This window comes from Haliaeetus albicilla, chromosome 10 (assembly GCF_947461875.1).
Source record: "Haliaeetus albicilla chromosome 10, bHalAlb1.1, whole genome shotgun sequence".
Classification (NCBI taxonomy): Eukaryota; Metazoa; Chordata; class Aves; order Accipitriformes; family Accipitridae; genus Haliaeetus; species Haliaeetus albicilla.
Genome location: NC_091492.1, coordinates 15,145,398 through 15,163,046, shown reverse-complemented (window position 1 = coordinate 15,163,046; position 17,649 = coordinate 15,145,398). Strand labels below are relative to the sequence as shown.

Sequence of the window (17,649 nt, the reverse complement as noted above, 5' to 3'; positions counted from 1 at the left end):
AAAATAAATTTAGTTAGAACTCATTAAACTACCAGCTCCATAAAAAGCGTGTCGTTCCTTTTTCAGCATCATCTTGAAAACAGCCAAGTAAGAGATGCCAGCTTCTCTTTTGTGACATTTTCATCATTTTGCAAGATAACCTTGGTAATTTTTTAGTCTATTTAAGGAAGAGTTAGAAAGATTTTGCAAGAGAAAAGTACAACACGTAATACCGAGGCTTTGTTTTGTTTTCCATGCTGAGGTAATATTGCACACGTGTAGCATGAAAAGAAGAGACTTGTGTAAACTGCTAGGTTAAAAACTAGCTGTAACTTCCACGAAAAACATTTTTTCATATATCCAGTTGATGGTTAAAGATATAAATACTTTTAATAATAATTTCCTGACAAAATACAAACCTAATAGACCTGTATTTGAGCTTTTCTAGCACAGGCTTTGAGGCCCCTAAGAATCATTTATCCACAGAGATAATGAACGAGTTGTAGCATTAGTAAAAAATTCAAACAGTTGATGTTGATTCCTGTGAAAACTGCTGTGCACTTCTTAACATCAAGAGCAAAGCATTTCAAAAATGCATTAGCTGATACTATCAAAATGCAAATAAGCAAACAAACAAACAAAAAAATCTCACAGAGCTCCATTTCAGACTTCTGGGCACTTTACCTGTTTCCCATGTACCAGTAAAGTAGTAATATGTGGAGCTATAGAAGAAGAAAATTTCTGTGCAAATGCAGCACTGTAGCGCAACACCAACCTATATGTATGTCACATGGCAATCATGGAAGAGAAATGAAAAACAGTTTACATATTTTGTTTCTAAAAATACTTTTGATTTTTATTCTTTACAAAAAACACCACCAAGGTATTTTGGTTCTACCTTATGATTGGTAAAGGCCCATTTAATTGTATGAACAGACTAAAATGAAAACCAGTTTTTATATTTACAGCCTCATCTGTTAGGAATAGTTACAGAGTGAGAGAACAGAATTCAGGACAGGCTCAACTCATTTCTTCAATAAAAAGAAATGAAATTTCTACTGAGCTTCAGGGCAAAGAAATTAATAAACAACATGTAAATGCCAACCTACTTGCTGAAATCTTTTAAAGTTATTGTGATAAAGTCAGGCTCAAAGCAAATTATTTTGGGGCAATAAACAAACTGTGCAAGTGTATCAACTTAACTGATTTATGTTTGATCACTAGCCTTGCTACAGAAAGCTACTGATAATATTTTATCATGCCCTGTAAGAAATAAGAATAATAGTATTCTTTTCTCATTAAATTTAATGAGAACTGTACATCAGCAATAGCACTCATAGCAAAACCAGCTTATTACTCTTTTCTATTTTAAAAGATAACAGTAAGAAAATACTTCTCAATTTTTTTTTTTAAAGCATTATAGACCAGATCTTCAGCTGCAATGAACCAACACAATTTTGTCAGTAAAGCTGTCCTTTTTTACACCCCCCCCCCCCCCTTTAAGTGCATAATGATCTGGCTTTACTCTGTATAAACACGTTAGGAAAAAAAAATTGGTGTAAAACAAAAGGAACGTGACACATATATACAAACCAGAGCTTTTTGCTGCCAGCTCGTCTATAGATTCTTTCAATATGCTCAGCAACAGTACCTAAATGCATTTTTAAAAAAAACAAACAAACAACACAAACAAAAGCAAAAAAGATGCACAGGTTTTCATTTAATAGTAATAAGGTAAATTTGATGAGATAAGTTAATTCTGCATCAGCTTTAGTAAAGCACTTACCTGTTGTGCTTAACATCTAAAATGTAGATGCAATCAAGTCCTCTATCATCCAGTTGTGTATTGTTATGCAAGACACCAAACCAGATTTCAGCTAAATTTGCTGCTCGTGCTATAAAGACACCTATGATTTCACCTATTCTTGCAATATATTGGGGAAAATTAATCTACGTACAGATTTGGCCTATAAAGGTACATCCCCATCATAAGGTACATCCTCAAACTGCAGATTATGTTTTGGATACAGGATGCAGATACTCTCTCCACTGTCTTGCCTCTTTGTTGAGCTAAAACCTACAGGAAGCAACAGGGAAGTCTTGTGCTTGACAGTGTAGTTCACTGAAGTGGTGTTATGTTTGGACAGAGTTTGTAATAGCTGATATCCAAGACATGAGTTGTTTTCAACTTTGTATATGAATAATAGATCACCTAGTTAATCACGTGGGACATAGGACTTACTTTCATTTTACAGGAGGCTGGGAGAGTGTGAAAGAGAGGATCTTTCACTGCCCTGTGGCTCTGCCCTGAATAACCACAATAAGGTGCCCACAAAGATACCCAAGTGACTCTGTGAGCTAGCTTTGGTAATCAGGTGCATTACAGCACTACTCTTGTGAAGCTAATTATCACTGTTGCAAGTACAACAGGGGATATTGGACAGATATGTAAGACATTATATTACTGATTTACTACTCTCCTCCAAGCTGATTTTCTGTGTGCCAAACCAAAAAGAACATTTCATGAAGTGTTATGTAATAAAGTAGCATCATGCTGTACAGACATGACCTAAAAAAGAGAGGGCAGGAGATGGGAAGAGCACTGCTTCTAAGTCAAAGCAGGTAGTCCAGGATTCAGAGAAGGCATGTAGTACATTAATTACATTAATCAGAACAATAGATACCATTCTTTTGTCAGTCCATAGTTGATCAGTGCATCAACTTGCTATACTGACATCTCTTCAACTGTGCAGGGGTCAAGTGGGGACCATTATGTTAAAGGTAAAAGTGGTGACAAACATTCCATTATTTAGTCTTCATTCAGCTTCTAGATTTTAAATTCTCAGATGGCATGGCAGTGTTTTTCATGCCAGGCACTTATTGGTGAACAGTAAGTTCATCTACAACAACAGTAGTAGCAGAAGTTGACTCACAAAATCATAGCCTGTGCCTGTCAGCTGGAACATCCAATGTTATTCAGCTTTTATTTTTAGATTTATGTTTTATTGATTGTGTGATTATTTAATGTCAGTCTCAGTAATCTCCAGTCGTAGGAGGACAGGAACTTTTAGTCAGTGACTCAGACTGTTTAATGCAAGGTGCATATTAAAAAGGTTATCAGCATCTACTATTTCATATGGGATGGCACAAAAAGGTCTATACAAGTTAGATCTGAACAGTCAGAGGCACAACAGTACTTTTTTTAACCTGAAGGGTTTCAAGAGAGTTTTTAAGTTCATCATCATGATCTAATGGTCAAAAGTCATTATGCTGATTGCTTACAGAGGTTAGGAAATCTGCCTCAAGTTGCTTCCAGAGCAAAGAAGGACACAACTTAAAAAGGACTAAAGGAAACTACTGAGGCTCTCAAAGCCTGACAACAGTACAGGTAACAGTGGTGACAAAGCCTGTTTCAGAGGCTATTTGTGCCTAACACTCCGATTCCAGCCATGACTTTGGATTCACATTGTGTTTCAACAATGCACAGTGTATCAGCCAATGAAATTTATTCCACTTTACATTGTTTTCCATTACATTTTTAATATAGCAATATGGATGTAGTGTATATTTGTGTCAAAATGACAAGTCTTCATCAGAAGAGCCAGCTGTCATATCAAAATTACGAAGCAGGGCTCTATAACATGAGGTGATAAGTTACACTGCTTGATGAATAACTAAGAGAATATTATTGGATCTTAACACTCCTTTTTTTCTGAGGAGTATTCCTATATACAGAGGCACCTAATAAGCAATTTTTGGACAAAAAAAACCCCAAATCTTGCAGCACAAAAGCCACAAGCCTCAGTAGCCTCTTCTGAATTATTTTACATTAATTTAAATCCTGTGCTCTAATACAAAGCCATAAGACAAAATTAGAGTAAGCTTCACAGATATATTGAATTAAAGTCTGATTACATAGAAGTGAAATAAAAATTGAGTATAAAGCTTCACACATTTCAGACTGTTAGAGACACACAAACTTGTCTTTAGTTTCAGTTTTCTATACAAGGTCAAACCCCTATTTTTTATACCTGGGTGTTCAAAATTACAACCAGATACAGCACCAGCCTACAAACAACCTAAAAGAGTTGATATATTTAGCAGCTCGTTCCCCAACATCCTATGCATTTGCATGTCCCATGTAATGTAGAAATTGCTTTAAATGGCAAAGAAAATAGCTACAGAACCGCTTGCATGCATGGCCATTATTCATGTTCATTACAACTAAACATACAATAGTCAAATGAAAGAAGCTCTTACCTTCCTTGGTGATAAAATTCGGTCCTTCCCTTTTAAGCAATATACTCAAGAGTAATGCTTGACTTGCTAGGCAATTGCAGTCCTTAAAAAAAACAGCAACAATATAACCACAAATAGCCTTCAGATTCTCAGTGAAGCAAAACCAAAAGAGATATTAAAAATTTCTAGTGAAAGCAAAGGGCCTTTTTTTTTTTAATTAAAAAAAAAAAAGTCTACAAATTTTGTTTTTAAGGGGACTTCACAACTATTTCGCACTCTATGTATGCTGTATCCTTGTCACTGCTGCTTGCAGAGGCTTCTCCATGGTTCAAATTAAGCTGTAAGAATTTGGCCTCAGAAATGTTGCCTGATTTTCTGTTCTTGGGTCCTGTCATTTACAGCAGAAATGCTTGTAGTGACATAGGGAACCAAGTAGAATACTTTGTGTGTTCCTATCCTTCCTGGATCTAGAAACTGGTAGTTTTCTTCTAGATACAGGTAAAATGCCAGATTGGAACATTACCTTGGTATCATTAAGACATTACCAGTCTATCAGAGTGAATACCATCTGCTGAAGTCTTTTGAATTTTAGTGTAGCAGTAAAATATCTATTCATAAAACACATGACAAATGGATCCCCTTCTAGATGGTCATTTATTAGCAGAAGAAGATTTGGGTAGCTGGGAGAAATGGAAGCCAACAGTTGCAGCATGAAGGACCAGAAAGTTCTGTAATGTTAAGATAAAGGACTGTTAAGAGGAAGATTCCCCGAGTATGAAGAGGAACATCAGACATTTTATGTTACTAGCTATATTATTAACATTGAGCCATGATATTAACCATGTTTTAAGTAGGCTGCTGGTAAAAAGAGTATCAGCACATAATTTCTCATTTCATGAGAATGAAGTTACAGTGTATCTTTATCAAGTTTTCTTACATTAAGTTTCTGCAGGATCTCATATGTTGACTTGTTTTTCCAGTCATTAATATTTACATCTGGTTGCTGCTCAAGTTCAGAAGCATTTGGAGTACTAGACTGTCTCTTGACTTTTGAATGTTTTGGAAGATCCAACTCCTCCAAACTCTTAAATACAGGAGCCCTGAAAAATAATTACATCATTTCTTCATAGTTCAGAAATTATTTTAATTATCAAATACTTCATCATTATTATTTACACATAGCCTTACTCTTCTGTTTCAGTGATTCTTAGGAAGTCAAGTTGTTCAACAACTGCTCCAGATATTAACGTCTGAAATGAAAAATTGAAATAAATCAAAAGAGGCGGAAAAATACATAACTATATAGTTGTGTTTTGATCTCAATATGTTGCTGGTGATTTCCATTGAGAAAGTAGTTTCTTTATCTACAGTTCCAAATATCTTCACACTTTCAGAGTGTTTTTCCTTTTTCTTAAGATCTCACTTAAGACAGCAGAAATCTCTCAGGGCTGCTGTCTTTTTTTTTGCTGGCTTTCTGGTGTTCTTTTGCCTGCAATGTCCAGCTTAATCAAGCAATATCCAGCCCCCACCCCCCCCAAAACAGGTCTGATGAAGACACCTGAGATCGAGGATTTGCATTCCTCAGAGTCCTGTGTGATACCCATGTTCTGGATCATCATACTCATTGTCTCAGGGATTGCTGAAGGGTGGGTAGTTTTCCTGTCAGTCTCGGTGATGTTACAGGAAAACACAACATAATAGCATTTCCTACTCTGTAGTCATTCCTTTAACCAAGCATGCCTGCCCTAAGTTTGCACATTAAATGCAGCTTACAAATACTTCTGTCTCAGAATATTACATACCTGAAATTCAAAGTTGCATTTATCTGATGTAGTCATTACAATTCATTCACTCCAAATTCATGTGGATTTCCTATTTATATACCTCCAGAGGAAATATATTGTACTACAGCATTTTTAAGACTGCTTTTTGATGGTTGTCATTAGCTAAGTAAATCTGAGTGTGTATCATGGACTTTTAAATTCCATTTTCATTGTACACAAGTTGCAGTAAAATATTGATCTGTTACATGGTGAGATGACTGAATGTAAAAAAAACCTGCTTTGCTTTTATTGCTAGTGTCATTCATTCTCTGACTTGCATATCTGCTTAAACACATGACAATGAAGGTCAAAGTCAGAAAAGAGCTAAAAGTCTTCTAAGCATATACATTTTTAAATGAAATTACATTTTGTATATTTTACAAGAAAAAAGAGCATTCACCCATTGAGAGATTCTATCTCAAGGCACATTTACACATATGTTTCTAAATGAAGTAGCTGAATACAATTCACAAAGATTCAATATATGTTGTGTTGGAATAGATGAACTATTTAAGAAAACACCAAGAATTAGGCATGTCCCTTGTCCCAAATCCTCCCCCATAATGAAACAAGGCTGTTTCCAAAATGTGACAGCTGTGCACTAAGATTGAGAGATTATAGTTAAACTGATGGACAAAGCACACCATATTCCACCAGTAAAAACACTGATCACTGACATCTACCATTCATTTATAAAAAGGGTAAAAGAAAGATGCAAAGGCTTTGGAAAACTGCAAAAGAGAAAGGGACATTAAGAATAAAAATACGAAATGCAAGACAATTTCCATTTAACCCAAACCAGTTTATATATCCTTAGGTTAATACTGTAACAGGAATTAAATCTTAACAATTAATATGCTGCAACATAATTAAACACCTTGTACTGACATACAGGGAAGTTAGCACATTGTATTTATGGATGCAGTAAGAATTTATCTTTGGAAAAAGTATAAGGCATTCTTGTGAGGTTTTTTAAATAGATTTTACTGAGAAATCTACAGGAGGACTGAGCAAGTATGTAACTATTTAGTGAAGTTGTATTTGGGCCCTGTTACACTAATGATTCTCTCAATGGCAGATCCATTGGAAGCGATTTCTGCACATGATTCAACCCACTCTGTCAACGTGCAATAGTTACCGGCTCTTCGCTTCTGCAATATTAACTGTTACTAACCAAATCTGGTTTTGCTTTGCTTTCAAACCTGATCATTCTATAGTTTTGGGTTACAGCATAGTTAGACACAAATTCATCAGCAGAACTGAAGCAGGGGCAATGACCAACAACAAACCTGGGAGGGCAGAAATTGCCCATGCTGGACCCATCATCAATAACTCAAATAACAGCAACCTCACTCTGGCACCAGAAGATGGCCTGAGCCATGCTCACAGCAATCCTCGCTCTGTCACTCCTGCCTGTGTGGTTCCTCTGCTGGCCCCAGTGCACACCTCGACTCAGAGAACAAGGAATATGATGTACCGCTTAGCAGCGGAGGCCAGCCATCAGATCACTTAACCACCTCTTAACTTCAATGGTAAATCATGACTGTAGGTAACAGATGAAGCCTCAGGGAGCTCACAGTACAATTTTAAAGCAACCTACCTCATACAGCCTTTTTTTTTTTTTTTTCGGGTGCCTTAAAGCCAGATAAACATTTGTTTGTAGTTTTACCACGTACTCTTTTTAATGGACAACAAATAAAGCAAAGACCAATGACTGTCAACATCTTAAATACTTTAAAACTACTAATTAATGACTATTTTTTTTTTTAAAAAGAGAATCTTTCCAGAAGGTCAATGAGTATGGAAGGGGAAGTTCACTCCCTGACAACTGCAACAGTGTAGTGCTTAAAATAAGGATGCATTACATAGACTGAGAAATTTCTTGCCTGCTAATACATCAGTTTAATCAAATGCAAGGCAAGAAAGTCACTGCAGTTAAACTAAAAAAAAAATAATGCAAAAACCAACAAAAAACCCAACACAACAACACTGTAGACAAATGAAAGGTTTTCCATGGACAGTAATGGCATTTGCTACAGGAAAAGTAAATGGTAACAGGAGAGACTTCATGACCTACATGTGACCAGTAGAAATATGTAAATATTTGAAAGATTACAAGGATATTTAAAACCATTATAGCTATGGGTATTTAATTTACAAATGACCCAGCTCTTCTACAAATTCATGGTTTTCTAGGGAACAAGAAATGTTAACTGTGTCTTTGGTCCTCCCTCTTAGAAAAAGAAGGGTTCTTCAGTAGGCATAAACTAAGATTAACTAGCACATATAAGTACCTAAAACCAGCACCTGAATCCGTAATTTTCACATTTTAATGGAGCAACGTTCCTGCTTTAGGATTAATTCAAACAGCAAAGATGTTAAAACTAGATCTTAGTTCTTGTAAGAATGTTAACATAGGTGATGCACCTTTTTTTTTTTTCCCTCGTTGATTATCTCATGAAAAGAAATCCCTCAATGTTTGACCACTGTGGATTTATCCTTTGGTGGTAATTTCACAAGATTGCTGAACATAAAAAAACCCTTCTCCCTTCTGAAAATCCTTTATGAAGATTACCACTTTCAAAAGACTCATCAAAAGGAATTAAAATAAACCCATGTTTCTTTTGAGATAAAACAAAAGCTGTACCAAAAGTCTTGGTGCTTGACTCCTTAATTTTATGCTACTAAATAAAATACTCAGAAGTCACTTGAAAAACAGAAGTACTAAGAATACATGTACCAATACTAGGAGGTAAGGACACAACATTCAGGAAAAACATCATACCTGTACTCTGTCAACATGAACTTTCACTCCTCCAACAATTCCCTTTCTAAAGGCTGCCAACATATCTAATATTGGATTGAATCTGCTCCCTCTGAAATTTGAAACGGAACTCCATTAATCTTGCAATTAGGACAATAGCACACTGCAAATGATGCTTTTATCTCTCTCTACCTTATATTGTCTTCACGGATAAGTACAACAAACAGTGGACGACCATGCATTTTCCAGTACTGCTTAATGAACTGCAGTGCATTCTAGGTAAGAAATAATACGTTAGTCACAAAAAAAAAAAAATAAGTACACAAGCACAATATACCGGAATACACAGTACAAGATATTAGAAGAGCTATCTTAAAATAACAGCACTGAAAGCCCCAACAGATTAAAAAAAACTTAGCTAATAAACCACTAAAAGATTTTTTCAACTAATATAAGCTGCCTTCAAGCACTGCTATTTCACAAGCTTCCTGAAAATACTCCTAGCGTATTGTCCTGGTTTTAGCTGGGGTAGAGTTTGATCACAGACTAAACCACTAAACAGAGTGCAGTGTACTGAACTACATACGATGACCAAATAAGTATGCATGGGAATCCAGGACTTGAATCATAGCCACCAGCATGGAATAACCAGTGCCACCTTCTATGCACTGGAAGTAGCTGCTCAAGCACAGAGGACTTGACAGGTAAGCTCTGCACTACTGCCTGCCTTAAAGCGAGGGAAGGAATGCAATTTTTAATATTTGTGCAAAGGCAAGTAATATTTCCTCCAGGTGAGGCTTTCATATTTCCCTTAAAGGGACCAGTCTCATTTCTCCTTTCAGCCAAGAACATTTGCTTTCCCAAAGAAATAAGTGATAATTTGCTTGCTGCACTACAGCATTCCCAATCACTGTTGGGTCAGGTTTTTTGACAGATACAGATACTAGAACTCGTACTGGGCTGACAAGATATTCATCTTAATACACTTTCCAGCATAAACTGCAAGGTTATCTTTGTATTAGAAGAATACAGACTATACAGTGTTCCCCTTTCAATCTTCTGTTTTATCATACTTCACAGTTTATTCTTCTACAGACTCTATTTTTGTCAGTTTCTCAAAGGAAAAGTTACAGATAAATACCTTAATGTCATCAATCAACATCATAACATCCTGAGACATGTAGAAATCGCTTAGATCAAAAATGATCGAGTAGCAAACTACAGTCTTTCCTAGTATTCGATAAATCTGTTGAGAGAGAAAGCTTCCATTAATCTTTTCTTTAAAATATCTGAAGCACTGAAGTAGCTGAAAAGGAAAAAAGATATTTTGAAACTATCAAGGTAATAATCAATGTAGAACAGTTGAATTAAAAAAAAATATTTAAGATAAAACCTACATATGTAATTTTAGGTACTCTGTTTTTTACTAGGTATGCAGTTCTACATTCTATTTCAGTTAAAGCAGTTTACTTCATCACCATTCAGTCTGTTTTGGCCAAGTATTACTGTAATTGTATGTCTAGGAAACATATGACAACTTAATAGTAAGACAGAGCATGCACATTGATAATAGCAAAATACATTACAAGGACTTTAAGATACATGCATAAAATAAAATTACATTTCAATTCTATTTCAAATAATTCAGAGACTAATTCAATGTTTATCTGAGATATACATCAATAACAACAATATTAACATTTCTGGCAACAACCTTTGATGTTCCAAGGCATCCTATAGGCCTGTCCGGTCTTCCAGATAATCCCAATTTGTCATTGACTCCCAAATGGAAGTAAGCCTGTGAGAAAGAATCATGAAAACTGAGGGAAACCATATATAAGCCTTTCTTATGCTTCTACTGGGTCTCACATAGAAAGCTGTGTGCATTCTGCTTTAGTTAGAAAGCAAGATTCATAAAATGTGGTCATTATTTCTGTTAGGTTCTCCCCCCCCCCCCCCCCCTTTTTTTTTTTTTTTTTACAAAACATACCTCTATAGAACAACAATTAATAAAAAGAACACTAGATTTGGTAAATTTACAGTTCAAAGACCAAATTTAATTCTTTTGATAACAACAGGTATCTTTACAGCAAAGAGAAATCAACTATGTAATTGAAGAAAGAAACAGGAGATGCAAGAAGACAAGATGCAAGCAGTCTGCTCCCTAACAGTCAGACGTTCCTTCCAGTGTAACTCACGTCACTTCTGGCAGACCAGTACTCTGCTATAGAAGTGGTGTAACAGTTCCTCTTCCCTCCTCCTAATAATTATTTTGAGAGGATGAAGAATTTTCACCTTACTCAATAAGGTGAAAATACAGTTCATACTGGTTTGCATTAAAAAAGAGATGTCTTCATTAAGGGTAAGCAGGAGTGCTCAGTAGGAACCTGATGCTATGACCAGGGCACACGGGTGCAACTTCGGGCTTGGGCAAAGCACCGGAGTCCTGCCTATCTGCATAGTTTCAAATTTCAGCTAAAACTTGTTTCCTATATTAAGTCTTATTTTTACCTTCTTACTCCAACTGTTTTTCTAGTCTATATAATTAAAATATTTTTTAAATCTTCAAATTGAAATAATTTTTTTAAAGGATCATTTTTTAAAGGATCATTTGCATTTATTGTCTGGCCAATTTTACCCTCTGTAATGCTTTTCTGATGTGGATACAAAAGTAAAGAGTTCCTATATTATTGTTTTAAAGATCTTTATTCTAATTTTAGTAAAGGCCTGCAAAATTAATGCATCAACAACACAAGCAAGAGCGAATTATCTCATTATTCATTGCTTAATTCTTATTTGAGTTAAATTATATATGCCTAGTATTACTTCAACTGATATAGTTTTGTAAGATTTGTATATTAAAGAAATAATCTTCATTTATTACAGTGTATGAGAATAAAACCATAAAAAACCAACTAAGCTGTGAGCAAGACGGTATGAATCTATCAGTTAAACCAGACTGAACGCTGTAATTTATTCCTTAGTTGGGCTGTTTTAGGTCAGGAACCCACTATTACTAAAAATTCAGAACATTCAGAATTCAGAACGTTTTCCTAAGCTCAGTCTTTCTTTATTTTATAGAAGATAATTCAGAGGCAAATGAAAGTAAACATTTGAACAAACATTACACTCAATAGCTTTTTACTGCTGTCAGCCTGGGGCTTGCCTGTTTCTGCATTAATACCAAGAACTATTTAAAAAAGAAAATAAACAAAATTACCTACATCACCTGTTCACCCAGACTAAGTAGCTCTATTCAAGTGGGAAAGGAGTGGAGACATCAAAACATTAACAGCTTTAAATAACCCATCTACACATAACAAAACCAAAAGAATGTTGAACCCCTTTTTACAGTAAATAATGGAGACTAGAAGAATGGCAGTAGATACTATAATTTAACACTAAAAGGACCTTCATTTTGCTAGAATGTAAAACATAAAATGTTTTCTTAACAAAAATAGAACTGCAGTAGTACTGTAATATTGTCTCTTACGTTGAAGAGTTTTACTTTAGCTGGAGGCCTCATGGTGTTCTACAGTCTACTAAAGCAGTTTCATCTTCTAGTAATAGCTTTCCATCTTGATCTGCTACAATCAAAATGTCAGTTTAGATTCAGCACCACAGTATCTGAACGGAAGTACAGTTTCATGCAAGTCCAGTTGCTTCAAGCAGGTTTTTTTTATTATTATTAAAATGCCCTTCAATTCTGGAATATTAAAGCTGCTAATAGCAAGAAATGGCTGTGAAAGCAGACTGGACTGTTGCGTTGATGTATGAGAGTGAATCTAACTATGGTGGTCTTTCACACCATCTGTTTCTGTGTTCTTTTATCTGTTATCAGTCTATGTCTATGGAGTATTCTGCTATTCTATGCTTCCACTACATACATACTTTTTCCCTATATATTGCATGCATCTTGTCCCATTTTCTTGTTTTCCTCTTCTTTCTCTTTTCACTCCCCCACTACACTTTGGGGATCTGTTTACATGATCCCTAATTTTCCTGAATCAACGTCTTCCCCTCAACCATTTGTTTTGTTTTACACTACTTTTTTGGACATGTGCCTATTTGTAAGTCTAGAGGTTTAAACTGTTACCATGTGCTACTAGACCAGTTCAAAAGTTTCTAATTAAATTAAACACTACTGAGAATTGACAGCATCGGAATAGCAAATACTGAGATCCATGTTCTCTATGGATCAGCCCTCTTTTCCCCAAAATACAGGTAATTGTTCCAGCATTAGCTTCCCTTCCCCACAAAGGATGACAAATACTATCAGGGTATTTTTGTTTGTTTGTTTTCTTTTTGGTTTGTACTGGTTTTTTGCATAAGCCCAGAGATCAAACCTCAGTTCTCATAATGCCCCAAACACTTTCATTAATTCGACTTCACACCTATAGTATAGCCTTTTCTACAAGCCCACTAGGAAGAGGTTTTGCATCATGCAATTTAATATTTTCATTACATTCTTTTTAAAAGTAAATTTTGATAAGGCAGATGTACCTACCCATCATGAGTATAAAGAAAATGTCAGAATTGCCACATGTCTCACCAGCTTTTGAAAAATAATTCCTAACACAGTAGCTGTCATAGCTAGGAATTTAAATGATAATAATAAACCTTAACGAAGGTCTCATCTTTTTGTCAGGGAGACCAAAGAAATGATGGATGACAGAGAGACAATATATACTTCTGTAGTAAATTTATGGAGTATCTATTTGTTAAACCAAAATTTCAGGTACAGAATTTCAGAACAAATACAGTAGAGAGAATCCATTTTGAAATATATTATCAAGAAAACTAGTGAGAAAAATGGGCTGAGAAATGAACAAGGCTGAATGTAAACAAGGATATTTCTTTTCTCTCCATTTAAGTACTTCTCGGGTGTTAGTGGCAGTCATTACTTGGGGTAAGCATTGTTCTGAATAAGCTAGCAAGGTTTTGGTACATCAGTTATCCTCACAAACTTACAAAGCCTGAAATATGTTGCAATGTTATCTATTTTTGGTTTTACTTTTTTCTGTGTCCTACAGACTTCTTGATACAGATAATGGCATCAGCCATGTGATCTGATTTCAGAGGGAGAGACTTGCACAGTGATTTGTTCCACAACTGGAACTTCAGGATTGATAAACTAATTCATTATACTTCCCCCAGACATTCAGAATTAATCACTTGCTTGAGACAATTTGTATAATTCAAAGTTAGACAAGAGCTTTATGTACCTGATCCACAATCAAACTTCAGGTGGTAAATTATGAAATACATCAAGGACACATCCGTAATTCTCAATCAGCTTACTTGTCTGACAGTTTCCTGCAGCTTGTTAAAGCTTGTTTATGTACAATGGGACTATTTTCAATGTTTTTTCGGAGGAAGTGTCCAGGTGTATCAGAGAGAGAGGTAAATAGGCACCCAGTAATCATATAGATTTTTAGAAGGACTTTTGACAAGTTTACCTACAATTGCTGATCAATGCATTTATCATTTAGAGCAGCATTTGCTATGTCTTTTATATTTAAAGATATTTCCAGGACAAACAGCAGTCCTTGTGCTTGAAGCACATACTCAATGGCACTTCAGTGCTATAAATAAAGTACCAAAAATGACTGAACAAAAAAGAGGCCATGGTAGTGCTAAGAGAACGCTGAAATGGACCAGTACAGCCTGTAGATGCCATTCACCTTTGACTGCTGGCTTCACGTGGCGTTGACAGCTACCTGAACAGATGCATCTAAACTGGCATCATCAGTGAGGCTCCATACAGATTAAGGGCTAAAAGGGCCAGCCTTTTAGGTAAAAGGATGTGGTACTCTGTTAGGAGACTGTACAGAAAAGGGAAAACCTGAAGCCTTCACAGAGAATGAAAGGGATTCTGAAGACGTCCTCCATCCCCATAATTTTTGACCGTAGATTTTTAAATGTGCCGAGTTAAAGGACTAAACCAAAGAGGGTTTAAACACTAAACTTCCTGGATATAGTCAACTCAAGGGACTTCTAAAAAAACAGTTACAGAACACTGTATAATGCCTGTTATACGGGCTACACTATGAAATTACATGATGGTTTATGCCTACTGCCTTAATCCATTTCTTTGACTATTGCTCATTTGCTTGTTTCTCCATCAAGATTCACTTAGTCTACTGTGCTATTAATATTATTAAAATTTTATTATTCATTATTCTTTGAAAGTGCCTCAGGTAATAAGCCTAATCAGATAATATAGCACATCTGGGCTTCAGTGTTTCACTGAAAGCTCTAACTAGGCAGCTATAACTGACTGATGTCAGCATATCTTGCAATTGAATTAGAATAACACAAAAAGGTAGATAACAAGCTTAAGGAGGTACAAGTCTAATAGCTTGATATAAATTCCTATTGTTACAAAAGAAATTTCTAGATAGATAAATAAACTTAAGTGCAGAATTCCTTACTTTGACAAGTTCTTTTTGAGCCCATATCTGAATTGGTTCCACCTGCTGGGGGGTCTGAGTTTGGATTCCATATGTGTTCAGAAAAACTTGTAGGCTACGAATGAAATAAATGACAAATTTAATGACAAAACACAGAATAGTCTTAGTTTTAACAATTATCTTGGCAGCAGATACACAAGTAGCAGTATTATATTCTACAATTCCTTGAATACCTTTAGCAAATTTAAGATGCCTATTGTTCAACATTTCCCTAATATATACATTCTTAATAAAAGTAAATACATACCGCTGACTTTCTGCTATCAGGGCCACATGTACTACCAAATCATTTTCTAAAGGACCCTAGAAAATGATGAAAAAATATTTATTAGCATTGCTAACTAAATATTTTGTTAGATATAGCATGAATAAGGACAATGTCTATTTAAACAATTCACAAGTATGACAGACATCACTGTCTGCATTGCTTTTTCTTACTGTGTGAACAAATTGAAAGAACAACACAGGACTAAAACTTGTAAATCTCAAAACTATGGGAAGACTGTCTTATCTATAATACTTTGCAAGATGCATTTTGGAGAATTAATAATAATAGGTTCCTGGTAATCATTTCCACTGTTTGGTTTGGTTTGTTGTTTTTTTGTTTGCGGTTTTTTTTTTTTAATTTAAAAAAAAAGTAGGAAAAACATTTCGCTTCATACAAAAATTTACAATTTATACAATCAATGTATTTCCTTTATGCCTGATATGACATAATGTTTTGATACACATTTTTGTAAAGAGTGAAATAACTTAGCTATTTGGGTAAGTGATAATGCTCGCTTCAAAATAATGAACTGATGATTTCAGCCCTTTACTCAGAAATATTTTGATCAGACAGCTACTCTTTACAGTTATATGAAAGATATATTACATTTTACAGGAGATAACAGCATTTCTTTACATTGTTTATAACACAGATACTTCATGTTTGAAATAAATACTAGTATTTTACATCAGGAAACCATGCAAATAGGAATGAATTGAACATGCCGAGTGAAATCATTAACTCGACTCCCTGGGTCTTGAAATGGCAATTCACTTTTCTTTTCACTGGCAGCACACATTACTAGTGAAAAAATGAGATGTCTGAGTTATTCGTTATCCATTTCTTCTCTGGCATTCAATGACTATAAAATCAACAGAACTAAAAGCAAAACACATTTTCATTCCTAAAATGCTTTTTGTCTACTTTTGTCTAGAAATTACCAGAACATGAATGACAAAAGTTAAATTGATCTTCTGTCAATTGATTATATAAAAATACAGCATTTTCTGTGAAGATAGATGGATAGACATATTGATTTAGAACAAAAAGTTTAAAGTGACACTTGCTTGTTCAGGCATCTGTGAGTGTTGATATCAAGTTAGGTGTTATGGATTTGCAGAAGAAATTCCTGATAACATTTTCCCAAAAGTCTATCAGCACTACATTTCCACTAAAAATTTTGGAATTTTTGCCACATAAAATGAGTTTGTGATGAAAGTACATGCACAAAGAGACCAGATTAAGAAGTCAGAAGTTTAAGTGACATTAAAAGATTTTCCTCCCCAGAATAAGGTGATCATGCTATCAATTGCATTTACACAAACAGTAAGAAAACTCAAACCAATTCTCAGTGCATTATGTTTATAAAACAAAAAGCAAAGACACGCCCCCCCCCGCAAAATGAGAGCCCCCTCCAAGACTGTATTGATTTATAGACAGCGAACCTGTGATCTAACTTGGGCAGTGGTCTTCAAGTTAAGGCTCAACTTCATTACTGCATTACTGATGAACTGAGTGGGAATGTGTAAGCACAGACTGTAAGCTGTACATAAAGCTGTGCATTCTGCATCTCCATTGAGGTACGTCCTTCTCTGACACCAGTACTGATGCCTCTCATACACAGACGTACCCAATGACATGACTCATTTATAGCAGCCAGTCAGTGATGGTTCTAACATGGGCCATAACTAAGCAAATGCATCTGCAGCACAACTGGCACAGCACAAAATCAGTGTGAAAAATAGCTAGACTTTTAAAAGTATTGTGAATAAATAAAATTGCTGTACAACTACAGGATTGTTGTAATATTAAACAGAAAATTACTTTCATTATCATTTAACATGTCAAGGCCTGGAGGATCACAAGTAGTGGTCTAGAGAAACACAGATCAAAATACAGATACAATACTCATTAAAAAGTATGTTGCCCTTTTCAGTAATGATAGTGATATATAGCATTTACTATATATTTAAAAAAAAGAAATGTGGAAAAGCATTAAACTCCTAAATATTCCACTAAATAAATCTTGTTGTTATTAAAAGTTCCATTTTAATGTGTTTGATTTTGCATTTGTCTAATAACGCAAGCTAAGGTGGTGTTCAC

The 17,649-nt window shown here is 35.1% G+C and overlaps 1 protein-coding gene across 10 annotated transcripts in view; it reads right to left on the bottom strand.

Moving 5' to 3' along the window:
• The window catches only part of PHKB (phosphorylase kinase regulatory subunit beta), an 89,674-nt gene that overhangs the window by 17,810 nt on the left and 54,215 nt on the right, over window positions 1–17,649 (bottom strand). For 9 of the 10 annotated variants that reach the window (XM_069793590.1, XM_069793593.1, XM_069793592.1 and 6 more), the window contains 10 exons: window positions 15,526–15,581; window positions 15,240–15,333; window positions 10,520–10,603; window positions 9,947–10,051; window positions 8,998–9,080; window positions 8,827–8,917; window positions 5,407–5,468; window positions 5,156–5,318; window positions 4,240–4,321; window positions 1,573–1,630 (listed from right to left, as the gene is read on the bottom strand). In XM_069793590.1, coding sequence (XP_069649691.1) covers window positions 1,573–1,630; window positions 4,240–4,321; window positions 5,156–5,318; window positions 5,407–5,468; window positions 8,827–8,917; window positions 8,998–9,080; window positions 9,947–10,051; window positions 10,520–10,603; window positions 15,240–15,333; window positions 15,526–15,581 — 878 coding nt within the window. Of the gene's footprint in view, window positions 1–663; window positions 755–1,572; window positions 1,631–4,239; window positions 4,322–5,155; window positions 5,319–5,406; window positions 5,469–8,826; window positions 8,918–8,997; window positions 9,081–9,946; window positions 10,052–10,519; window positions 10,604–15,239; window positions 15,334–15,525; window positions 15,582–17,649 lie in introns of all 10 variants that reach the window. The other variant, XM_069793591.1, reaches the window with a different exon arrangement.